This window comes from Bufo gargarizans, chromosome 3, assembly GCF_014858855.1.
Source record: "Bufo gargarizans isolate SCDJY-AF-19 chromosome 3, ASM1485885v1, whole genome shotgun sequence".
NCBI classification, from domain to species: domain Eukaryota; kingdom Metazoa; phylum Chordata; class Amphibia; order Anura; family Bufonidae; genus Bufo; species Bufo gargarizans.
Window position 1 is genome coordinate 519,345,468 of NC_058082.1, and position 27,072 is coordinate 519,372,539.

A 27,072-nucleotide genomic window follows, 5' to 3' on the forward strand; every position below is an offset into this window, starting at 1 on the left:
GCTGGGGACAAAGTTCACTTACAACCAGCAGTTACATTGAAGGTTGGACTACGACTGCTCGACACAATTGGGCATTACAGGAAATAGTTTACATGTATTTCACAGATGCATCTGTTTGGAAATATCAGCATGGTTAGACCTAGACAGAAGTCGATGCAAAAATCACTGCTGCCATAATTACTGGGGCTTTGCCAACGTCATTTATTCTGAGACTTGTAGTTTAACCTTAGACAACGTATATAAGGGTATATTCACAGTGTGTATATACATGGCGGTTTTGTTGTTAAAATACCTGTCCCCTTATTCTGACTGGAACTTGTAGAAATAGAAGTGCTTGTCATAAAACCACCCCATTCAAATGAATTGAACTGGATTTCAGATACAAAATCTGCAGTTTATGAATATGTACACAGTACACTTGCTGATTGATAAAACATATTTTTTTTAAATTGAAAGGATTCTTTGAGCACTTTAGGATAGGTCATCACTATCTAGTTGATTGCTGGCGGTCTGACTACCCCACAAGTCAGCTGAATTGGGTGGCGTTTCAGTACCCCTCCCAGTCCCTGCACAGTGTACAAATGTTGAGCTAGTTTCAATTGACTGCAGCTTCTGCAAACTGCTGATCAATAAGGGTGCAGGGAAGTTGGACCCCTGCCAATCTGATATTGATGACCTATCCTAAGGATAGGTTATCAATAATAACACCTCAAGCTCTTCTCTGTAGTAGTACGTCATGGCAGGAAGATGGCTAACGCTTAGGCATGTACTGTTATGGCTCTGTGACTGCTCAGGAGCTGTGACTGTGCCATGAATTGTGTGTTGCACAGCTGGCACTGTTCTCAAATTGCTGGGATCGGAGTTAACTCAGATTCCAGTCACTTACTTCCTTAGTTTCCACGGTCAATGCTGAACTCAACATCTAAGTGGTTATAGAGAGGGAGGGGTCTTCCATTCTCAACCCATCAGCTCTCCCACAGTGTGATCGCAGTTTTTTGGGCAGACTGACAGTGGTCCCCAGGCCTGCCATGTATGGATGCCTATTCTGCCCTGCCTTGTAACTGACATAATACACTGCAATACAAAAGTATTTAAAGGGTACCAGTGGATATTCTGTTCACCAATCAGTCAATAATATGAAATAATTTCCATTGTTGCCAAATAACCAAATAATGGTTAATAATGGCAATAAAAAAAATATTCCAATGTGTCAAATAAGTGGCCACAGTATCCTTTAAAGCAAGAATGTAACAATCGTACATTCACTTAAATATTACTTAATTAATAGATGTTGCTAATGGCAACTTTCCATCAAACACTGGCCCTAAATACTCCTGCTATGCCCTTCTTGAAAAATATAGCTTTTTCGCACTGAAGCGGACAGACCCTGTACCTTTATGATTTCCCTTTCCTCCCCACTAGTTTCCTCCTTGAGTCTTCAAGAATTGAAGTAATTGTTCACCTTTTATTAAATTATGTCCTTTCATCAGGTTAGATCATCACTAGCTGATTGGTGGGGGTCCGACACATCGCAGACAGCTTTGTCTACTTTGCAGTGGGCTGAGCCTGTTACTGAAGAACTGCTCCCTTTTCAATTGGACATCCGTTAAACAATATTTTAAGGGGATCTGTCAGTAGTTTTCTTACTTTTAAATCCTAACATCTCCAGCGCATACCAATGAGTCCCCATTCTCATGATCTCATGACTCTCGCATGTTCAAGTCCCATACTGGGTGTTTGAAAAAGTAAAAAATATGCATTTTTGTCGCTTACAACCATATTTATTTACAGATGTAGCCAGCATTATTTTCGCACCAGGCTCGCCAGGATGGTCATTTTAACTACCTGGGGGGAGCCATTTGCTGTCGCTGCCATAAGGGGCTTGTAAGATAGCTTGAGTCAGACAGGCCAGCACCCAGGTTCCCAGATTGAAACATGAATCTGAGATATGATTTTTACCTTTTTAAGAGAGACCATGCATCTTACGGACGTAAAAATTACATCATCGTGTCACTCAAAATTCACTGGACATTTACATATGACAAACATAACTCTAGGAGATCCCCAGGTAAAGTTATGGTGTTACCCCATCATAGAACCAGGTATAATAGTCATATTTGGTATCCCTGGACTCCATATTTTGTGGGGAATGTCAATCTGTGCTAGTTACTTATGTACAGCGGAGACATCCCGAGATATGGCACATACCTTACTGGCATTCATCTCAGAAATACAGCCGGCCCCAGCAGGCGGACTTTCAATTCCCCGCCTTGATTCTGGGACCCTTATAACAAAGACCTAGAATCTGCTAAAGAAGTTCTCCACTTTTAACAATACCTGAAGAGGGCCTCAGCCAGAGAACCCGTAGTCTGTAGGCATATTCGGATTATTACACTGGACAAAGGTTTCTCGGACTTTATCCCTGCCACGGACTGTTTCACCAACGGACATCTTTTCTGCGGACGATAAGTATTTTCTTTCTTTTCTCCCTTTTTGTTTATTGGACTATACTTTCCTTGATTATTGTTTTAAGAATTACTGTACATCTTGATAATTTTGTATTGTATATACATATATAATAAATGACCTCACAGTCATTTCTCTAGCCATATACCTGCTTTCAAACAGTGCAAAAACTTACCCTAACCTACTCGGTTCTGTTATCCCGATAGGGAGTTCCTGCCTCCCATAAAATGCAAGGTGGTGGCAGTTAAACTACCCTGTGTGGGGGTTCCAGTCCGGTCGCTCACGCGATTACTGGCGGTCAGTCGGCGGTCCAATCCCTGCGCTTTCAGCCTATTGACTGTACGGACTCAAGTTAGACTGTCGGTGTGCTGAAAGTGGCTAGGAGGCCTGTTTGCGGATTGACCACTAGGGGCGCTGTGACGGTTTTGTGACATATTGTGGCCGCGGCGGTCACAGTTCGTCACATATTGGTTGGCAGCTACTGGGATTCTTTTTTGCATGTGTTTAGAACTTCTGAACAGAGTTGAGCTAATTTACCTCTGTCAGAACCAAACCAATTTGGTGGTGGTGTCGCTGAGTGCAATACATTTATCTGTGTGTAAAGAGAGACTGTGTAGTCCAGTACCCTCCCCGAAATCTTGTTTTCTTCATCTATCTTTTATTTGGCGCGAAAATGTCCGGGGAATACAAGAAAATGGCTTTGGCAGATCTGGAAGATCTGTGCCAAGAACGGGACATTGAAGTCGGTCGCAAGACGAAGACCAACCTGATAAGACTTGTTCCGATGGGATAGCCAACAACTGCGGCTGTTGGATGTGTCTACTGCGGGAGACACCGGCCCATCTGACTCGCGTACTGAGGAACCGGAGACTGAGAATCTTGACTACTCGGAGGGGGAACATGCTGCGGGCCCTGTTGGCCCCCCAGCGCAGTATTTCAGTACGGATCCTAATTTTTCATTAAGTACTCGCCCAGAATCGGACTATCTATTTGTACGGACCCTATTATGCAGCAGGCCCTCCAAAAACTAATGGACACTGACCTGGTAAAGTACCTACAGTACATGGTGGAGCGTGAAGAATGCCGAGCGGAGAGGGAGGCCACTGAATGCCGAGCTGAGAGGGATGCTGCAGAGCGGGAGCACCAGCGTCAGCATGAATTAAACATGGCCAGGGGGCAACAGTCCAGCTGGAGTTCGTCGACCAGCCTACCCGCTGAAGGAACAGCATCACACGCGAGTGCAAAATTTAAATTTGCTCCCCTTGAAAAGGACACTGACATAGACTTGTTTTTGCGATCCTTTGAGAAAGCCTGCCGTCAGTATTGTCTGCCCCAAGAGCAGTGGGCCAGACACCTGACACCCCTGTTGCGCTACGAAGCGCTGGACGCGTTTGCGGAATTATCCATGGAGCAGGATGAAGATTATTCCGCTATAAAAGATGCTATTATTGCTAAATACCAGGTGACCCCTGAAGTCTATCGGAAAAGGTTTAGGTCCTTACAAAAGGATCGTACGGACTCTTATCCAGATGTGGTCAGCAGCTTATGCACTACATTTCGCCAGTGGACTTTAGGCCTAACAAAAGGGTCTTATGACCAGTGTTCCCTCTAAGCCTGGGCAGGTGCTGAGCGGGGTCGCCTCAGAGCTGGACACAGCGCCATCAAAGGTGGGCGATAGGAAAACCTAAAATAATTGTCACATTAAAGAGCATACAATGTAACCCCTGCACCATGCTGTGTAATATACAGCAGGCATGCTCAACCTACGGCCCTCCAGCTGTTGCAAAACTACAACTCCCAGCATGCCCGAACAGCCTACAGCAGGGCATTGTGGGAGTTGTAGTTTTACAACAGCTGGAGGGCCGCAGGTTGAGCATGCCTGCTGTACAGAATACATTATAATCCATACACCATACAGTAAAATATACATTATAATCCATACTCCATGCCGTATAATATACATTATAATCCATACACCATGCCGTGCAATATACAACATAACCCTACAGTGTAGGTGTTATACTATATATTGAACGGCATTGTGTATGGATTATAATGTATACTGTACAGCAAATGTATGGAGGTTACACCATGCCAGACAATATAACCCCTGTGGGAAAGATAATAGATAGATAGATATACCTATACACAGCCTATACCTATACACAGTCTATACCTATGTACATATATACTGCCTATACCTATACACAGTCTATACCTATACACAGCCTATACCTATATACAGTCTATACCTATACACAGCCTATACCTATATACAGTCTATACCTATATACGGTCTATACTTATATACAGCCTATACCTATATCTGCCACCCCCCAAGCTGTGTGGAGAAGGCCTCAGTGGAAGGCACATAACGGCAGAGGTGCACCCGACGTTTGCTGCTCAGGGTGAAGGTCGGAATGGCAGCAATATTGGCTTTCACCCAGCTTTTCTAGAAGCGGATAGAACTAAAGAAAATAAATATTATTGCAGTATAGGCACACAGAGATTTGAGAACAGATGTAGCAGAGCTTGGTTTGTAAATTGACTGTTTGAGGCCGCAGTGTTTGTGCTGTGAACAGTTGGTACATGCGGCTACAGTCCAATGTAAGGAGTCAGGACATAGTAGGATTTCACAACAAGTTGTACCCCAACATATACAGTAAGCACCCTGCCCTACTGCACCTAACAAGATCAGCTCTGCAGAATCTAACAAGCTCGGCCCTGCTGCATCTAACAAGCTTAGCTCTGCTGCATCTAACAAGCTCCGCCCTGCTGCATCTAACAAGCTCCGCTCTGCAGAATCTAACAAGCTCCGCCCTGCTGCATCTAACAAGCTTAGCTCTGCTGCATTTAACAAGTTCGGCTCTGCTACTCCAAGAAGCTTAGCTCTGCTGCATGCATCCCGTCCACATATAGGACCGGTATCCTGGTCTCCATACGTGACAAACCCCACGAAGTGACTTTTCCTTGTGGGGAACAGACCTTACCGCCCCAGAATGCCTCTTGTCAAGGATTGTGTCCGGTTTAATAAATATTAGCGCCCCCCCTTATTACTGTGGCGGTGTCAGGGTGACTGCTTTGGGGCGGGATGTGAGGAATACATTAGGATTTCATGAACAGGGATTGCCCTGTCTCCTTCTTCCACCTGCACAGCAGTGAGATTTATGGGGCTGGGGGACATTAGCAGCGGGGCCCTTCTCTCCATCAGACTGCCACATTACCTCTGCCTGTGCACTGCTGCTCAGTCCTCCTCTTCAGTTAGAAAAGGAGGAGGCAGCAGTAGTGCGGGAACATGTAGTAGGTGATGCCCCGCTGAGCCGCTCACGGAAGGAGGTTTTGAAGAACTCATCAATAGTGTGGGCAAGTGTGGGCATTTTGTGACCGGGTGCTGCTGAGCGGACTTATTAAACTTGTGAGCGGGGGCACAATAATTGCTGTGCGGCCGCTCACCCGCGTAGCTTAGAGGGAACACTGCTTATGACATCCTAGAGGACTTGATGGTGCTAGACCAGCTTCTTTGTATTTTCCCTGCGGATGTGAGACAATTCGTGCTAGAACGGAAGCCTGCGCCAGCAACCGCTGCTGCAGAGTTAGCTGAGACTTTTGTAACAACCCGAGTGCCCGATCTGCGTAAATCTGCACCATCTAACTGGAGAGGAGGTCCGCCCAATGTCAGGGCAGACCCCCTGCCTCTGTGGCCGTCCACCACAGAGACCACCAAGTGCAGCTACTGCTTCCAGACCTGGGGCACCTAATGGAATCACCTGTCACTACTGCCACAAGCCTGGACATATGAAATTCAACTGTCCTGAGCAGAGACAGCAACCGCCAGCATCTGGACCACCTGTACCTCGCCCACGACAGACACAGCCAGCCAGCGCACCCCAGCGTGAACCATCGTTCTCAATCCTTTTGTTCGCCGGTGGAAAGGAGATTCACCCCATCACCAGCGACCACCAGCTTGTTACGGTGAATGACCAGCTAGTCACCAGTTTCCGGGACACGGGAGCCGAACCGCCGCGGCCACAATACATCACAGAAGCGCTCATTAGTATTCACCCCATAAGACGCACTTTTGGGGTGGGGGTGCGGCTTATGGGGCGAAAAATACAGTAGATTTGTTGTATTACTGTAGTGTGTTTTTGTTGTGCTCCTGATGAAGCTGTCAAAATGACAGCTTCATCAGTACATAAGAAACATACAAAATCTATACATAATTGGTATTAAGACATCCATAATAATGGAACATAAATTTTTTTTTTTAAATACTAAATAAAAATAAATAAATAGTGATCAAAAAGTTGTATTTACCCAAACATGGCACCAAAAATTACAACTCGCGTTGCTGGTGCTTTGAATGGGATGACACGAAAGCAAATAATTTTTTTTTTTTTGAAACTTGAAAAAATTTGTAAAACATCAAACTATATTAATTTGCCATTGACCTACAGAATAAACTTATCCTGTCACTTATACCACAAGTGAACGCTGTGAAAACGATAGCAGAATCACAGTTTTTCAACACCATTGCCGCAAACAATTATAAAACCTTCAATACATTAGATATTGTTAGGTATTATTAAATGAGTTTTGTAGCTGACAATATTGGTAGCCTATCGGATATCAACATAAGATTGGCAAGTATTAAACAACCAGCACCCCCTCCGATCTACTGTTATCTGCACCTGCAAGAACTACCACTGAGAATGGAGCTGGAAGCACAGCTCCATTGTAAGTGTTGTGGCTGTGCAAGGTTACTGCTGCTCAGCTTCCATTCATGGGGGGCTTTATGGTGTCAGTTTCCATCAGATCTGCTGTGCATTTATAGCCCCATTTACAGCTGTGTATCATTGCACATCCTGAGTTTTCCAGGCCGAACAGTATTAAAATCAAAGCATATTTTAGGAAAACTGAATTGGCTTAGCAATTTTGGGACCTCCAATAAAAGCATAGAGTTGTGGAAGGTCTATCTAATAAGTTTCATATAATTGCCTTCAAATGGCCTTCTGAGTCGGTAATGTTCTAAAAACTTTGGAGGGCCTGAGAGAGTTGCCTAAAAGCTATGTAAACCTTTAATGAGTTTGTGGGTTTACATAGTGCATCACCTAGCAACCTCCGGGCTCAGCCAGTTCCCTTGTCTGCTTGGCCCTGTTTACAGTCCATTGAAACCATTATTTAAAAGCACAGAAGAAATTTGGTTTCATTAGCACCGTTCTCAAGGACAAAATAATTAAAGTTAAATGAACAAACATTGCCCAGTAATTTTCTGCCCTAGATACTACTTTAACCATTTTCTTGCCAGGATTTGTGTTTTTAGAACTACTGTGATAATCCATTTGGAGCATCTATGTATCAAGTTAAGAGCAGTAATGTCATTACCCATTTTGATCTTTAATATTATGGATTACAACTTGATATGTCTTGGTCTGCGCAGAATAACTATTTGTCTTCACTTGAGATCATTTAGCAGAAGATAAAATAACAATAGCCACCTTGTGTGGCATATCCTGAATCCAGTTGATCCATAGAGAGTTTTAAATGTAGTGCTAACCGAGCATAGACTTTCTGAGGATGAAAATTTTGAAGAAGCCTGGAAATGAATCTCTGGGCTTAAACTAGCTTGAGCCAGCCATGGACACTTGGAGGTAGATTTTTTTCATAGACCTACAGTGTACACAGGCATCTCCAGTACATGTTCATCTTGAGTCTATGGTTATGATCTAGTGGAAGGAAAATCCAACTATTCTCTGTACATTAGTTGTCTGGGAGCATTGAGCGCTTTAGTGAAGCTTTACTGTACAATTATGCAGGTCAGTATGTTTATAGCAGTGCTGTAGAGTTGGTAAGTCAAACTTCAGACTCCTCAATTCTCCCTATCCAAATCTTTCATACATATGGTTCATGTATGATAATTGGTAATAACAAATCTACTGTAGTAAATGATTGCCATTCTGTAATATTTTAATTTTAAGCTGGATTTGGAAACTTCTTTCAATTCCAACTCCACACAAAACAGACTTAACATAGTAAAATGGTTTATAAGGCCAAAAAAAGAAATCTGTCCATCCAGTTCGGCCTGTTAACCTGCAAGTGCATCCAGAGGAAGGCAAAAAAATAAAAATAAATGTGCGTTAGAAGCCAAAAATGTCTTCCTGACTCCAATCAGGTAATCAGAATAACTCCCTGGATCAACCACCCCTCTCTAGTAACTATAGCCTGTCATATTATTGCACTCCAGAAATACATCCAGGCCCCTCTTGAACTCTTTTCGGGGACTCACCATCACCACCTCCTCAGGCAGAGAGTTCCATTGTCTCACTGCTCTTACTGTAAAGAATCCTCTTCTATGTTTGTGTACAAACCTTCTTTTCTGGAGGCGCAGAGGATGTCCCCTCGTCACAGTCCTGAGAACAAATAGATGATGGGATAGATCTCTGTGCTGACCCCTGATATATTTATACATAGTTGGATTAGATCGCCCCTCAGTTGTCTTTTTTTCTAAAATGAACAACCCTAATGAATAACCCCAATATTCAAAAAGGGTCCAAAAACAGAGCCTGCAAACTGTAGGCCGGTAAGTTTACCATCTGTTGTGGGTAAACTGTTTGAAGGTTTTCTGAGAGATGCTATCTTAGAGCATCTCAACGGAAATAAGCAAATAACGCCATATCAGCATGGCTTCGTGAGGGATCAGTCATGCCAAACTAATTTATCTGGACTTCTCCAAAGCATTTGACACTGTACCACATACAAGGTTAGTATATAAAATGAGAATGCTCGGACTGGGAGAAAACATCTGTATGTGGGTAAGTAACTGGCTCAATGATAGAAAACAGGGTGGTTATTAACGGTACACACTCAGATTGGGTCTCTGTCACTAGTGGGGTACCTCAGGGGTCATTGGGCCCTATTTTCTATATATTTATTAATTATCTTGTAGAAGGCTTGCATAGTAAAGTATCAATTTTCGCAGATGACACTAAACTGTGTAAAGTAATTTACACTGAAGAGGACAGTATACTACTACAGAAGGATCTGGATAGATTGGAGGCTTGGGCAGATAAGTGGCAGATGAGGTTTAACCGTGACAATTGTAAATTTATGCACATGGGAAGGAATAATGCAAGTCACCCGTACATACTAAATGGTAAAACACTCGGTAACACTGACATGGAAAAGGATCTAGGAATTTTAATAAACGGCAAACTAAGCTGCAAAAACCAGTGTCAGGCAGCTGCTGCCAAGGCCAATAAGATAATGGGTTGCATCAGAAGGGGCATAGATGCCCGTGATAAGAACATAATCCTACCACTTTACAAATCGCTAGTCAGACCACACATGGAGTACTGTGTACAGTTCTGGGCTCCTGTAAACAAGGCAGACATAGCAGAGCTGGAAAGGGTCCGGAGGAGGTCAACTAAAGTAATAACTGGAATGGGGCAACTACAGTACCCTGAAAGATTATCAAAATTAGGGTTATTCACTTTAGAAAAAAGACGACTGAGGGGAGATCTAATTACTATGTATAAATATATCAGGGGTCAGTACAGAGATCTATCCCATCATCTATTTATCCCCAGGACTGTCACTGTGACGAGGGGACATCCTCTGTGTCTGGAGGAAAGAAGGTTTGTACACAAACATAGAAAAGGATTCTTTACAGTAAGAGCAGTGAGACTATGGAACTCTCTGCCTGAGGAGGTGGTGATGGTGAGTACAATAAAGGAATTCAAGAGGGGCCTGGATGTATTTCTGGAGCGTAATAATATTACAGGATATAGCTACTAGAGAGGGGTCGTTGATCCAGGGAGTTATTCTGATTGCCTCATTGGAGTTGGGAAGGAATTTATTATTCCCCTAAAGTGGGGAAAATTGGCTTCTACCTCAGTTTTTTTTTTGTTTTTTTTTTGCCTTTCTCTGGATCAACTTGCAGAATAACAGGCCGAACTGAATGGACAAATGTCTTTTATCTGCCTTCTTTACTATGTTGATAATCTTTCAGGGTACTGTGGTCCCCGCATTCCAGTTATTACTTTAGTTGCCCTCCTCTGGACCCTCTCCAGCTCTTCTATGTCTGCCTTGTTCACAGGAGCCCAGAACTGTACACAGTACTCCATGTGTGATCTAACTAGTGATTTGTAAGGTGGTAGGACTATGATCTCATCACAGGCATCTATGCTCCTTTTGATGCAACCCATTATCTTATTGGCCTTGGCAGCAGCTGCTTGACACTGGGTTTTCTACAGCTTAGTTTGCTGTTCAGTAAAATTCCTAGATCCTTTTCCATGTCAGTGTTAGGCCTCTTTCACACGAACGTATGTCTTTTTCAGTATTTTGCAGTCTGTTTTTAACGGATCCGTTCAGTTTTGGTTTTTTTTTATGTTCCGTTTTTCCGTATGGCATATACAGTAATTGCATAGAAAAAATTGGGCTGGGCATAACATTTTAAATAGATGGGTCCGCAAAAACGGAACACATACGGGAGACATATGGAGTACATTCCGTATGTGTTCCATGTTTTTTGCTGACCCATTGACTTGAATGGAGCCACAGAACGTGATTTGCAGGCAATAATAGGACATGTTGTATCTTTGAACGGAAATATGGAAACTGAATGCATACGGAGTACAATTATTTTTTTTTTTTTGCGGAACCATTAAAATGAATGGTTCCGTATATGGAACGCAAAAAACGCCCCGCAAACGGGGGGGGGGGGGGGGGAAACGGTTGTGTGAAAGAGGCCTTACCCAGTGTTTTACCATTTAGTATGTACGGGTGACTTGTATTATTCCTTCCCATGTGCATAACCTTACATTTGTCAGCGTTAAACCTCATCTGCCACTTATCTGGCCAAGCCTCCAATCTATCCAGATCCCTCTGTAGCAGTATACTGTCCTCTTCCGTGTTAATTACTTTACACAGTTTAGTGTCATCTGCAGATTTTTTTATTTTACTGTGCAATCCTTCTACAAGATCATAATAAATATAATAAATATATTGTAGAGAATAGGGCCCAATACTGACCACTGTGTTACTCAACTAGTGACAGTGACCCAATATGAGTGTCTACGATTTATAACCGCCCTCTGTTTTCTATCACTGAGCCATTTACTTACCCTTACCCTACATGCTCACAAACGTTTGTGTTTTGAGGTCCTCAAATTAAGGATCTGCAAAAAAAACGGATGACGTGCGTATGGCATCCTTTTTGTTTTTTTTGCAGATTTATTATAACAATGCCTATCCATGTCTGCAAAATGGACAAGAATAGGACATGTTCTATTATTTTTTTTTGCGGGGCTACAGAATGGAGCAACGGATTCAGACAGCACGCGGAGTGATGTCCGCATCTTTTGCGGCCCCATAGAAGTGAATTGGTCTGCACCCGAGCTGCAAAAATGCATGCATGTAGGCTTATAAAGACATTTTCTCCCAGTCCAAGCATTCTCATTTTATATACTAGCCTTTAATGCGATCCAGTGTCAAATGCTTTGGAGAAGTCCAGATATACGACATCCACTGATTCACCTCTGTCAAGTCTAGAACTTAACTTTTCATAGAAACTGATTTAAATTAGTTTGACATGACCGATCCCTCATGAAGCCATGCTGATAGTGTTATTTGCTTATTTTCATTGAGGTACTCCAAGATAGCATCTCTTAGAAAACCTTTAAACAGTTTATCCACAACAGATGTTAAACTTACTGGCCTATAGTTTCCGGGCTCTGTTTTTGGACCCTTTTTTGAATATTGGCACCACATTTGCAATGCGCCAATCCTGTGGGAACACTCCTTGTAAGTATAGAGTCACAGGCAATGTACTTTCTGCATTTTTGCAGACCGCACATCGCCGGCACGCTCATAGAAAATGTATTTTATTGTCCGCAATTGCGGACAAGAATGGGACATATTCTACTTTTTTGCGGTTCCGCCAATGTGGACAGCACATTACAGCCCCAGTGAAAACAAAATTGCGGAACAGATGCGGACCCATTTTGCAGACGTGTGGATGGACCCTTAATCTTTTTAAGACCCTGCTGTACTTCTTCCTGGGTCAGACAGAGCACTTTTAAAGGGGAGTTTACTTCTGCATTTCATTGGAGTTTATTTTCCTCAGTGAATACAGTGGAGAGAGAAAAATATTTAATAGCTTTGCTTTCTCCTAATCGTTCTCTGCAACTCACCCCTCATTACTTTGTAGAGGGCCGACACCTTCAGACTTATACTTTTTACTATTTCTATAATTGAAGAACATTTTAGGGTTAGTTTTGCTCTCTTTGGCAATTAATCTCTCGGTCTCTAGTTTGGCGCCTTTTATTTGTTTTTTACATATTCTATTTTTTTCCTTATAGTTTTTTAGTGCTTCCTTGCTACCCTCCTGTTTTAGTGATTTTAAATGCTTTTTTTTTGTCATTTATTGCTTTCTTTACAGTTCTATATATATCCACATAGTTTTTTTTTTTCTTGTTCCTTAACCTTTTATTCCCATAAGTTATGTACCTTTCACAATTCGATTTTTATTTTTTTATTAAGTCTAGTATGGCTGTCCCTTTTTAGTCAAGTCCTGAACCAGTTGGGAAAGTTAATTGTCTTGGGTTATTGCCAAGAGCCTGTTTCCTTTATGAGATATACAGGTTTCAGTTTCCCAGTCTATCTAGGTAGTTGAAGTCCCCCATAATAACCACCTCATTATGATCTGCCGTCTTGTCTATCTAGTTTAGTAGCAGATTTTCTGTGGACTCTGGAAGATTAGGTGGTTTATAATAAACTCCTATTAGTATTTTATTATTGTTTTTGCCTCCATGTATTTCTACCCACAGTGACTCCACATGTTAATGTCCCTCACTTATAGCTTCTCGGACTGTGGGATTTAGACAGGACTTTACATAAAGGGAGACACCTCCCCCTCTCCGGTTTTGGCGATCCTTTCTAAACCGACTGTAACTCTGTACATTGACTGCCCAGGCATAGCTATCATTTAGCCAGGTCTCAGTTATTCCCACTTTGTCATAGTCCTCCACACACATCACTAATTCTAGTTCCCCAGTTTTATTAGTCAGGCTTCTGGCATTAGTATACATACAATTAAGAGGTTTATGTATATGTTTTATCCTACGTCTTTCCTTCTTAACTCTTCTAGTTCCTCCATCCATTCCTCCCCAGTCCCGTTATCTTGCCCCCGGTCTCTCTCTTCACATCCTATAACGTAATTACCCTCCCTCCCAGTCACTAGTTTAAACACTTCTCCAACCTTCTAGCCATCTTCTCCCCCAGCACAGCTGCCCCTTCCCCACTGAGGTGCAGCCCATCCCTACGATAGAGCCTGTAGCTGACAGAGAAGTCGGCCCAGTTCTCCAGGAACCTAAACTCCTCCTTCCTACACCAGTTCTTGAGCCACTTGTTAACCTCCCTAATTTCCTGCTGCCTTTCTGGTGTGGCTAGTGGTACAGGTAGTATTTTGGAAAACACTGCCTTTTGAGGTCCTTACCCTAAGCTTGTAACCTAAATCCCTCAAATCATTTATAAGGATGCTCCACCTGCCTCTAACTTTGTCATTAATTCCGATATGAACCATGACTGCTAGATCTTCTCCAGCCCCTCCCAGTAATCTGTCAACCCGATCCACGATGTGTCAAACTCGAGAGCCAGGAAGACAACACACCCTTCGACGATCCCGGTTTTTGTGACAGATCGCCCTATCTTTACCCCTAATAATTGAGTCTCCCACTACCAGCACCTGTCTGGCCTGCCCTGATCCCCTGCTTACTGGAGCGGACATTCGTCTGAGTGGAGAAAGTGTCTGGCTGCAGCAGTGCTCTCCCTGAACTGACATCCCCCTCATCTGCCAACCTTGCAAACTTGGAGTATGTCAGATCAGGGCTAGCCTCCCTGGCATTCCTCCCTCTACCTTGCTTTCTAACTGTTATACAGCTAGCTACCTCACTTTCCTGAGCCTCCTCTCTACCACCCTCCCCCACATCTACCCCATAGAGTGCCTGCTTAGTGAGCAGCAAACTCTTTTCCAAATTGTCAGTGCGATTCCAAACGGGCAATTTGCTCACATTTTTAAACAAATATATGCACCCTCAAACGGCTGTTCCACGACTGCATACATTAGACAAGATGTACACTGGACTGCACGGTCAATAATGGAACACATACTAAATGGGAATTACGCAAGAAGAGAAAAAAATGCAGTACTTGGACTTCAGTTCCACAGCCTTGACTTCTAGTAAAGAGTGTGAGACAATGTTAGTAAAGCTTTTAATAAACCAAGAGGATGATAATTTCTGGATAAGAAGACATTGTTAAACAGTAAGAATTTGTCACATTGGAACAATGGAAGGTGTTTTTGTGTTTGATTTTTTATTTTTTTTCCTGCCATCATCTCCTGCTAGTTTTTAACCCCTTCAAGACAGCCATTTTTCACCCTAAGGACCAGGCCAAATTTTGAAAATCTGATCACCTTATGTGGTAATAACTTTGGAACGCTTTTACTTATCCAAACCATTCTGAGATTTTTCTGTCGTGATACATTGCACTTCATGACAGTGGTAAATTTGAGTCCATATGTTTCACCCTTATTTATAAAAAAAAATAAAAAAATCCCAAATTTACAAAAAATTTGGGAAAATTTTACAATTTTCAGAATTGTAATTTGTGTGCTTTTTTAGACCAAATGTGACCACGGCATCTGAGTGGTCCGGAAGCGGGAGATGCGTGCGTCCGTAACTGTGTCCCCTGTGAACTTGTTTCTGTATAGTATTTGCTCAAAGCCTCAAGCAGGCTTCCGTGGCTATTACTAGAATATGCCAATACATGCCAGCAGACGGCAGCACTCTATTGGTGTATTGTAAATGGAGTGCTCTGTAATGGCTTTTTAGCCGTCACAGAACACAATGGGCAATCACCACTCAATAAAAAATTTAATAAAATGTGATTAAAAAGTCACATGTTCACTTCAAAATTATATCGCTGAAAAGTACAGATCACCCAGCAAAAAATGAGCCCTCGCACAGGTCCATATACGTAGCTACTATAGCTAAATAACAAAGTTATAGCGGTCAGAATATGGTGGTAAAAAGAAGAAAATTTTCAAGGTTTTTATTTTTTTTTTAATCACAAGATTAACTATAAAAGTGTGATATTGTTGTAGTCGTACTGACTAGGGTTGAGTGAATCGGTATTGGACACGTTTTTTCTAAACTTTGTTCATACTATGCACTCCGTACAGCCTTACAATGTGTAGAATCCGCTAAGGCAACCTTCTTATCACCACCAGTAATGCAAGACTTGTTTTGTCTCTTGCCTGGCATGTTAGTTAGTTTCTGCGTATACATTGATGTTTTAAAATCCAAACTTGGATTTGTGGCTCATTAATGAACCCGCGTTACTGGTGGCGATAAGAAGATTGCCTTAGTGGAGCCGATAAATTGTCTGTAAGGAGCACACATTATTAACTAAGTTTTGGAACAAATCGGATTCAGGCTGCTCTTTGCTCAACCCTATTACTGACCTAGAGAATGAGGTAACAGGTCAATTTTACCGCATGGGGTACGCCGTAAAGGGAAGGCATAAATAAAAGTGACAGGATATATATTTTTTTCCAATTCCATATCACTTGGAATTTTTTTCCAGCTCCCTACTGCATCATATGCAATATTAATTGTAAAATTAAACTTGCCCCGCAAAAAATAGGCCCTCATAAGGCTATGTGAATGAAAAAACTAAAAAGTTATGGCGCTGGGAAGGCGTGGAGGGAAAAATGGAACAACACCACGCCCTCTAAAGGATAAAAGAATCAGTTTTTTACAACACATCACCCTGTGTGAACAAATGTGCTGAACGAATGCAAGTAATCGTTCAGGTACATAAAGTGCTAATGAGTGACATTGCTTTATGCAGAAAATGTCATGTAAAAGGACCACAAGTTATTTGTTGTGAAACCACACCTTGGGTAAGGAATGATCTAGTCTTTTTGTCTGCTTTTTTCCTCCCAGAGCAGGATTGTTGCTGAACAGTAACTGAGCCTTTACGCTAATAGAAACCAACAGCTGTAACAAATATCATAGAATAAACAGCTAGGCATAGTATATATCAATTGTCGTTTTTTCCATCCACAATACAATAAGGTGAAGGTACGCATCCATATTGGTTAATTTCTAGTAATTATAAGAGCAGTTAAAGTCATTTGTGAAGTGAGATTACCAGATAGGAAGCTCAAACAACCCTAAATAAAGACTGAATAGATATGTGATATACAAGAACAGACCTTTTAATGTTAATTAGAACTGAGGAGGCGGCAGTAGGTTGTCTTCCCTAGAAATGGCTGGAGCATTTTTGGCAGAGTTGTTTGAGATATTGTAGCTATTTGTTTTAACTACAGGTGTTTTGACTGCTTATTTTACCCATGCTATGGCTAAATCTGTGCAGCACATTTAACTCAGCCACTCATTTTTGTGTTTAGTTTTATGGTTTCAGTTTAGTATTACACCCATAGGTTTGAATTTTTTTTCAGAATTTTTGTGGGTGAGTAATGAAACACGTTTTGTCTGCCATCAGGGAATAATCACTTTTTCTATACAGTAATCCAAATTTACAGATCATTTCTTTGGGGGAAATATTCATAGATTAGTGAAACTAATGGATTATTACAAACAATAGCCTAAAATTCTATTTTTGCATTTTCTTCCTGTGGCTGGGCTATATACTCTATTTGTAGATCTTGTTTTTTATTCAGAGTCGGGGGAGTTCCTAGGGTCTCAAAAGATCTGGGGCCCAAGCCCCAATGATATCATTCCTTCAGCCCTAACATACAGTCCCAATTAAATAACCACAACTCCCAGCATTGATCTGCCTCTCTTCCTTCACTTACCTCTCCTCATGTAGCAGACCTCATCACAGCTTCTTCTCCAGCACTTTTCCTCCTCACTGCTGAAGGCTCTCCTGCGCTGGTCACATGATGGTGACATCATTGCAGGTCCTTCTCCACCCCTACCTTTTGCACTGATCACATGACCTGTGATGTCATCACAGGTCCCTCAGATCATTGCAGGTCCTTCTCAACCCCTACCTTTTGCACTGATCACATGACCTGTGATGTCATCACAGGTCCCTCAGATCTTGCAGTGCATTAGATTCAATTGTATTGCTGTTTTGAGGATCTATCTGGCAGGCAGGACATTCGGGGCCCCGAATGATTTAGCCTAGCAACGCCCCTGTTCAGAGTATTTTGTTTGAACGAATTGTCCAAACCCATTACATGTTTTAGTTTCAAAAATCATTTATTTGAAGTTATAGTATTCAAAGATGCTTCAGAAGGTTATCACATTATGCAACAGTATTGCAAAAATAGACAAGATCAGTAGTTTTTGTCAAAAAGAACAAAACCATAAGTACAACTTAGATCAATCCATCAGCAAAGAAAAGTATGCATTTAGAAGGACTGCACAGTTTACAAATATCAAATAATAGCGTGAAGGTGTAGCTAAGATCCACCGAATTCGTGGATGACATCCAAGGCTCCCAGACCCTCTCAAAATTGACTATCGTGTCAGACCTGATTGCCATCAGTCGTTCACATAGAAGCAATTTGTTAATCCTATCTATGACGGCCTCAAGGCTAAGTGATGGCGTACGCCATTTGAAGGTAACATGAATTCTCGCGGCTAGTAAAATGAATTGTGATAGCTTAAATCTGGGTGTGGATAGCCCTGGAGGCTTGTCACCTAATAAGCAGTGTGGGATTGTAGCGGGATAATTACAGCCTAGGGTCGTAGCAATTAGAGAACAAATCTGATCCCAAAAACTCCTCACCACAGCACAGGTCCACCAAGTGTGTAGCATCGTACCCTCCGCATCACACCCTCTAAAGCATTTCGGAGAGACTTCTGGGAACATATGGTGTAGTTTGGACGGCACCATGTATGTCCTATGCATAATTTATATAGAGGTCTCAGCTAATGTGACCTGCCAGGAGCCCGTCGTAAGCGATCTAGAACAGAATTAATAGTAAGATTAAAGTCTCCACACCATTTGATCTTTTGATATGTAAGGGATTCGACTATAGACCCCATTTCACTAAAAAATGAAACTGGATACTCATTGGGTGCATATACATTAACCAGACATAAGGTTTCTTCCCGATATGACCCAGTGAAAATAACAAATCTCCCATTGGGATCTAAGATCGACGGTGTTACTGAAAACGTGCAAGACCTTATCTTTACAGTGAAATGGTTGATCTCTAAATTAAAAATCAAAAGAACAAAACAATTAACAATACAACTAGTGCAAAAATTGCATAGTATAACCTTGGCTGACTCAGGTCAGCAAACAATGGCGGTTTGGGAGAGAGAGGATTTCGCCCAAAAATGGCGTGAATCTCCATCAGCCCACTTAGGTGAGGCAGCATGAAAGTCCATCAAGCCAAATCCCTGGTGTAGGACTCCATGGAAGGGAGAGAAGAACTAAGCAATTGGGGTAGGCCCCATGTGGCTAGGGCTTAATCAAAGCACTAAGTGAACCTGAAGGTAAAATCGAGGCTTTTGAAAAGAATAAAAAAAAATAAGGAACACTTGCACCTCTTAATGGCGGTAGAATATTAAGCTCAGTCCATCAGGAGATCGAGACACCTTGATCTTGGCAGTTCAGGTTCTGGGCGATCGACTCGTTGAGCCCGAGGTAGGTACCACTGTGGTCCAGACCCTAGCTGGCCTTTGAGATTTGGGGGCAGTTTCTGACCCATCTCGAAGCTCGTGCTGTATACCTGCACGTTGCAGGGTCTCCAAACCTTCGGGTAGCGAACGGACTACATGGGTCCGAGAGTTGAGCTGGAAGGAGAGTGCAAAGGGGAAGCCCCATCTGTATTTGACTTGCGCCTTCTTTAGTGCTTGGGTAACTGGCCACATCTCGCAACGACGACAAAGGGTTGATGGCACCAGGTCTGCGTATAGATGCACAGATTATGGTAGGCCCGGCAACTCTGAGATGTTTCTGGCAGCTGCCAGGATCAAGTCTCTGACCTCGGGGTGGTGAAATTTTAGGATAACATCCCTAGGCAGATCATTTGAGCACGGCTTACCCAAGGCCCTGTGGACCATTTTCAGGTGGCTTTGTTCCTCCTGTGGTAGAAGGGCGGTGAATAGCGCTGCCATGGTGGATTGTAAGTCCCAATATAATTCGGGCAGACCTCTTACCCGGAGGTTTCCTGTGCAGGACATATTTTCAAGGTCCTCTATCTTGGACTCGAGTGCCTCCAATTGCGCTGTGTGCGCGTCTATGTCCGCTCTGTCTGTTCCCAGAAAGTTCAGTGTGAAACAACGCGGCACTATTAGGGGTCCGCCATTGCCGCGCACCCAGAACGTCTAAAGAGTTCAGGCAAAGTCTGCAAGGGCGCCAGTGTAATCGTCGTTCTCGCCTTCCCTCTCTTGCGGGACATTCTTAGGTAGCTGGACACCAAGTTTGGAGGCTTGTGGAGCCGGTACGACGGTGCTTGTGAAGGGAATCTAACGGCTTGTGGCATGGAGCACAGAGAGGCATGTCTTCCTCTTCAGGCTTCGCGCATGCGAGCCCCCCCTCCCCCATTACATGTTTTAAAGGCAGTTTAGAACTATGTAACACAACACAAAAGTAGTAATAAGGAGTAAACGTTTGACTCCAGAGTTGCTTCAGTGCAGATGCGTCACTAAGGCCTCTTTCACACTTGCGTTGTCCGGATCCGGCGTGTACTCCACTTGCCGGAATTACACGCCGGATCCGGAAAAACGCAAGTGTACTGAAAGCATTTGAAGATGGATCCGTCTTCAAAATGCTTTCAGTGTTACTATGGCAGCCAGGACGCTATTACAGTCCTGGTTGCCATAGTAGTAGTGGGGAGCGGGGGAGCAGCATACTTACCATCCGTGCGGCTCCCGGGGCGCTCCAGAATGACGTCAGAGCGCCCCATGCGCATGGATGACGTGTCCATGCGATCACGTGAGCCATGCGCTTGGGGCGCCCTGACGTCACTCTGGAGCGCCCCGGGAGCCGCACGGATGGTAAGTATGCTGCTCCCCGCTCCCCACTGCACTTTACCATGGCTGCCAGGACTTTAGCGTCCCGGCAGCCATGGTAACCATTGAGAAAAAGCTAAACGTTGCATCCGGCAATGCGCCGAAACGACGTTTAGCTTAAGGCCGGATCCGGATCAATGCCTTTCAATGGGCATTCATTCCGGATCCGGCCTTGCGGCAAGTGTTCCGGATTTTTGGCCGGAGCAAAAAGCGCAGCATGCTGCGCTATTTGCTGCGGCCAAAAAACTTTCCGTTCCGGAACGGAAGACATCCTGATGCATCCTGAAGGACGGACTGTCCATTCAGAATGCATTAGGAAAATCCTGATCAGTATTCTTCCGGCATAGAGCCCCGACGACGGAACTCTATGCCGGAAGACTATAACGCAGATGTGAAAGAGCCCTAATCCACCAGTGGTCTCTTTTGGTCCTGCTCCAACAGTGACGTGTTGACAAGACATGTGACTTCTGCAGGGAAGTGTAGAAAGTGTTGTAGTATCAAAACTAAACTTTATTAAAACTTGAAAAATACTAATCTACAATGCAAAAAAAATGGCTAGACGTGGATCAAGCAATAAAGCGGATGAAATGAGCATAAAAATGAGTATGACAGCTGTACATTTGTTGTATAGATAAAATGTATGCCGTATCAGAGAAAATAAGTCATTACAACAAAAAAGCATAGTCACATCCAAAAAGGATAGCCTCACTTTCATAAGGATACATAATGGCTAATGTCCGGTGACTGGGGCGAGAGCAGCCATGGAGACCAGACTGTGAAAAAGTTTTTCCTTATCCAATCAGGCATTTTTTGGGATAGCATTAGAAAAAAGTATTTTATGTTGTTGTAACCAGTTTATGTAGTTGGACAAGCCTCTTAACTCCAAGGGTGGGTTCACATCATGTTTTTGCCATCTATTTAACCTATACATTGAAAAAAAAGGATACAAAAGCGTAGCACACCACTTTTTTTTTTTTCCTGCAGATTCCCATTTAAAAAAAAGTATACATATTTTTATTTATTTTTGGAATGCTGTACAAATGCCACTGTATGGAAGGTATCTGTTTAACGTATACATTTTTTGTATACATTAAACAGATGTCAAAAACGTGAAGTGTACACAGCCTTAGGCATCATGCACACGAACATATTATTTTTTTCGTGTCCGATCCTTTTTTTTTTTGCGGATAGGATGCGGACCTATTAATTTCAACAACACACCGTTCCGTAGCCCCGCAAAAAAAAAAAATGTCCTATTCTTGTCTGTTTTAGGCATTGTTACAATGGATCCGCAAAAAAAAAAAAACGGATGGCATATGGATGTCAACCATTTTTTTATTTTTATTTTTGCGGACCGCAAAGCACATACGGTCATGTGCATGTAGCCTTTGAAGCACTTTTTAGCAAGAAAAAAATCTTGCTAAAAAGTGCCTGCATCGTAGTCTGCAGCTTAGTAGAAGTTCGCATTAGAGAAAATGGAGGATGCTCTACCTGGTACATGATATGTTTTCATCAGCGGCTATGTGTCTTGCTTGCTGCGGGCCGTGTTCTCAGAGTAAGTCTCCTGGAGAATACCAAGCAGCATGTCCAACTCCCCGCTGACCACTCCGCGATTCAGCATCCTCTCCTGCCAGCAGATCTACCGGTTGGATGCTGTCCTGAAGAGGAGCATTGCGATCTATGGCCTCGGGAACTTTCAGGCAAGAATGTGCGCGCTTGTCACACACCTTGCGATATAGCTAGTGCTGTGCGGTACTATGAGGGTATTCAATCCATGTTGGGTGTGTGAGAAGTGACAGTTTGCCCTTCCTGCTGAGTTAGTTTGGCACTGTGCTGGAGGACAGCTTTTCCTGTCACACATGTGGTGTATTGTTCATCCCCTGCAGCGCAGCTTAGCTGTAGGCTCTGGGCGAAAGAGGTCATATTATTCTGATTAGCCCTGGGCTAAGAAGAGTCCACTGTAGGGTGTGTATTTGACAGTTGTGTAGCAGTGCTGTGTGTGTAAGTTCCTGATATTGGTCCTTCTATACGGCATTAAGCTACCTGGGAAGGTATAATAACTAGAAAATATTTTCTAATTTTACCATCCCTGCCTTCTCTATTGCTATATACACCGCTCATGAAATACTCTGTATATATGAAACGGCAATGCTTCGGCATCCTGCTCATGTCCTAGCGATCATATGATTGCTGGGGGCTGGGTATCTGCATGCGCTGCTTGGTCTTAGCTGACCGAGATCATTTCGGCAGTGAGGCTGAGCAGACTTGTACAATTTCTCAGGGAGCTAATATGTCGGCCTCAGTTACAGGAGAAATTGGCAATAAAAAAATATAAAATGAGGGCCACAAAATGTTAAATTTAAAAAATTCTGACAAAACAAAAATTAAAGCAACACTGCAGCTACTATGCCCGACCCCAGTGACCAAAACCCATACACCCCCTATATCAAAACAGGAAAGGGAACAGAATTGAAAGTGTTTTAGTTGCATTTTTTCCAATTGAAAACATGTGAATTACAGACCATTTTCCTTATAAAAATTTAATACAAGAAATACTAAAAAAATTAAGCACCATATATCACAAAAAAAGGTGCAAACATTTACTTAACCCAATGGGAACAACTCATGCACCTAAAAAATGGAAAATGCGTCTGGTCAGGAAAACGGTGTGAATTAGCCGATACATTAATCACTCTCCTCAGCAGTCTCCCTGAAGATGGATAGGTATGATGCAAGTTTATTGTGAATGATGAGTTTGTATAAATGTCCAAATAACATGGTGTACAAGAACGGAGTAAAATTGTTCTTTATATATTTAGAAAAAGGCAATGAGCTCTTCTAATGGTTGAGTAAAACACAATATAGCAATAATAGTGCATAGAATTCTGTGCCACCTCTTAGCCTAGTAGGGGCATTTTACAATCTCCAGATGGCAAGAAACATTTTAATTCTTCAATTATTCTTTATTGAGGGAGTGAAGAAGACAATCATACAAGGTCACAGGGATTTAAAGTCTTTGAAATTCAACAATTTTGTTTCACAGGAAAGTATTATGATTTGCATCTGACAGCTCATAAATTCTGCCCATTTTAAGCCTTGAATGCTTTATAAGCAGCTTGTACTTTTTAAAATATTTTGGAAAGAATAAAATATCAGCCATTAAAGTTACACACAGTTAAGACCAATAATTTTTGATGCATTCTGACTGCTTGAATTTTCCAAATACATTATTTTAAAGAGGACCTTTCACCGCTCCTGACATGCCTGTTTTAATAGCTCCATGCATTCCCCACGTACTAACAATTCTGGAGCATCTATTCTTATGACTCTGTGATGTGCCATACTGTTATTATTTGCACTAGAAGTTATGAATGCATTGCTATTAGCTTTCACTAAGGGTACAGAGGGGAGGTAACCAGTTGGGGGGGGTGTACCTGCACAGTCTGAAAATGGCAGCACTGATGGGATAGAATGAGTCTGTACATGTACCCCCCCCCCCCCCCCCCCCGTACCCTTAGCGAAGGCTAATAGCAATTACTTTATTACTTCTAGTAGAAATAATAAAGGAATGACACAACATAGAGACATAAGAATAGATTTTCCAGAGTTATTACATGAGGAATACAAGAAGCTATTAAAACAGGAATGTCAGGAGTGGTAAAAGGTCCTCTTTAAGTAACTTTCTTGGAAATAGCTTGCCACTTTTTATTGTGACTAAAGTATTACTATACATTATCCAGAATATACAATCTTATTAGTAAAGCTGCCCATGCACGTTGGATTAATGTTGGCCGATCACCTAATGTGTATGGTGGCCTCCTGACTGCAGATGTCGGGAGACAGAAGCATCCAGCAGTGGGATTTCCGTATTCTCCATCCTTTTTGTTTTCAAGAGATAAGTGTCCACACAAGGTATCTGGCAGCGACTTTTAATCCTCTTTCAGGGCACATTCATTTTTTGGCCAGTCTAAACATGCATTTTTATGGGGCAGTGCAGGTAGATAGCGGTCAGCCAACAAATGTCTAATGGTATGGTCAACTTAAGTGCCACAAGTAATCAATTGTGTGATCAATTTAGAAATAGTATCTTACCGCTCAGTAAATTACGTGTATAAGATTTTGTTTCATGGACTATACTTTGTTACCAATTACAGGTCTGATTAATATCCGCTTAAAATAATCTAGCACTCCTGTAGTTTGTCAGTATATCTTGAAATGAATTTGTCACAATTACAGACCCCTTTAAAGAATACCTGTCAGCTGTCCTGACATGCCTGTTTTAGTAAATACTTGGATTTTCTCATAAAATAACAATGCTTGGAGCATTTTTAAAACTGTTGTCGTTCTTGTTATCCTTCCTGGTTATGAATAAATCGACAACTGGGTGTCCTAAATCTACATCATAAATTCTCTAGAGGGACCAGTGCAGGACTAACTTCTCCTATTAAGTGTCATTCATCCTTTCCTACTGACCTTAGGATCACACTCCCAAGTGATCTTTCTCCCTTTATAATGTCAGATTTCTCCATCAGTAAAGACTCCACAATCTGATTTACAAGCCTTATACAAGTAACGCACAATGCCCAAATTCCTGGATTTTGGCCACACAGACTATTTTAGAAAGTGATCAAAAAGTTGTATGTAAAATAATATCAATAAAAACTACAGCTCACCCTGCAAAAAATAAGCTGCATTGATGGAAAAGTAAAGTTATGAGTCTCAGAATATGGCGGTCTAAAATCACTGTCATTTTCACTGCCAGGTGAAAACCGTAAAAACGAAATCCAAAACCCAACACTGCAGAAGTTGTTTTGATACATTTCATAGTGACTTAGATAATGCCAATTGTCGTACATGAAGACAAACCGTCAACAGCAATGTCGACCAAAAAAATAACATTATGACTCTTCGTTGGTCACTGATCTACACTAATGCAGTGGATTTTGGGAAGCTTATGTATTCATTTCCATGAGACATCAAATAATTTGCAACTCTTAACTGTTTTAACAAATTAGTGGAATGAAAATTCCTTGAATGCTATAGAAGGCATTTTATGGTATATTTGATAAGGTGCTTGTGAGTTTGCTTAGCGAATGCTACTAGACTGCAAAAAATTTTTTTTTAATTTATCTTGTTTGTTTAGGGCTGGCTTTTGTGTGAAGAACAGACCTGCCAGAACAAGACTCGTCGTCTCCCTTTAAACTTCTCCCGCAATGGTCCTATATGCCAAGCCTGTATGAAAGCGACTCTAAGACCAGAAGTAAGTTCAAACTACTACCCATTATTATATGTAATTTCACCCGAGAGTTATAAGTTTTCCTTTTATATTACACAGTTTCAGTGGTAACAAAATTTTGACAGAACTTAGCATAATTCAGTTGTAGAGGTAAATATATGAAGGTTTGCATCTTATTCGCAAAAAATGCCTGCTCCTTCACTCATCACCCCCCCCCCCCCAATCCAAATTCACGTTCATTATATATTCTCTGCTGAATCTGTCTTAAGGGATTGTCTGCTCACTGAAAAATCAAGTTGCAGCTGTGCATTGAAGTCTGTGGAGAAGTGAGGGGAAGAGTAGTGAGGTGCAGTGAGAGACACAGGCATATCTGCTAGAGCAGCTAATAATAACTGTTAGATTTCACCCCAAGTGCTTTATTACCAGCAATACTTAAGAAGTAGAATCTATTGTTTCCTCCATGTGAAGTATATGGAAGGCATCATAGCAGCTAGTCTATGTCCAAAAGCTAAGTCACAAATGAGAATTAAAGCCTGCAGAGGAGTAAACTGATAACAGGTAGGATGCAAGTCACCTAAAACTGTTAGTAGGCTCCAGTGTGGATTTGATTTAAATCACTAGTCTGTAAGGCTTGATTTAAATCATAGTTTTCTACATAAAGACTAATTCTTGCTGGTATAACTTATAATATGCTAGTAGATGAAGATATATTGAATAACTTTTCATATTAGTTTGATTAGGTTGATTCTGTATTCATAGGTTTGTAGCAGTTAGGCTGAGCTCACACGGGCGAGATTTCCTTGCGGGTGCAATGCGGAGGTGAACGCGTTGCACCCGCACTGAATCCGGACCCATTCACTTCTATAGGGCTGTGCACATGAGCTGTGATTTTCACGCATCACTTATGCGTTGCGTGAAAATCGCAGCATGCTCTATATTGTGCGTTTATCACGCAACGCTCGGTGTGGGGCTCCGTGAAAATCGCAACCAAGTGCGGATGCGGTGCGATTTTCACGCATGGTTGCTAAGATGAAAGTCTATTCACTGTATTATTTTCCCTTATAACATGGTTATAAGGGAAAATAATAGCATTCACCAAGCTATACATGTTAAGGTCCTTTAATCTTTCCTGGTAAGTTTTATCCTGCAATCAATGTACTAGTTTACTAGCTCTTCTCTGAACTCTCTTCAAAGTATCAATATCCTTCTGGAGATATGGTCTCCAGTACTGCGCACAATACTCCAAATTAGGTCTCACTAGTGCTCTGTAGAGCGGCATGAGCACCTACCTCTTTCTACTGGTAATTCCACTCC

The 27,072-nt window shown here is 42.1% G+C and overlaps 1 protein-coding gene across 1 annotated transcript in view; it reads left to right on the plus strand.

The window, feature by feature from the left end:
• POLA1 (DNA polymerase alpha 1, catalytic subunit) overlaps positions 1-27,072 on the plus strand; it is a 370,264-nt gene that overhangs the window by 262,948 nt on the left and 80,244 nt on the right. The window contains 1 exon segment of the mRNA XM_044284006.1: positions 25,666-25,782. Coding sequence (XP_044139941.1) covers positions 25,666-25,782 — 117 coding nt within the window.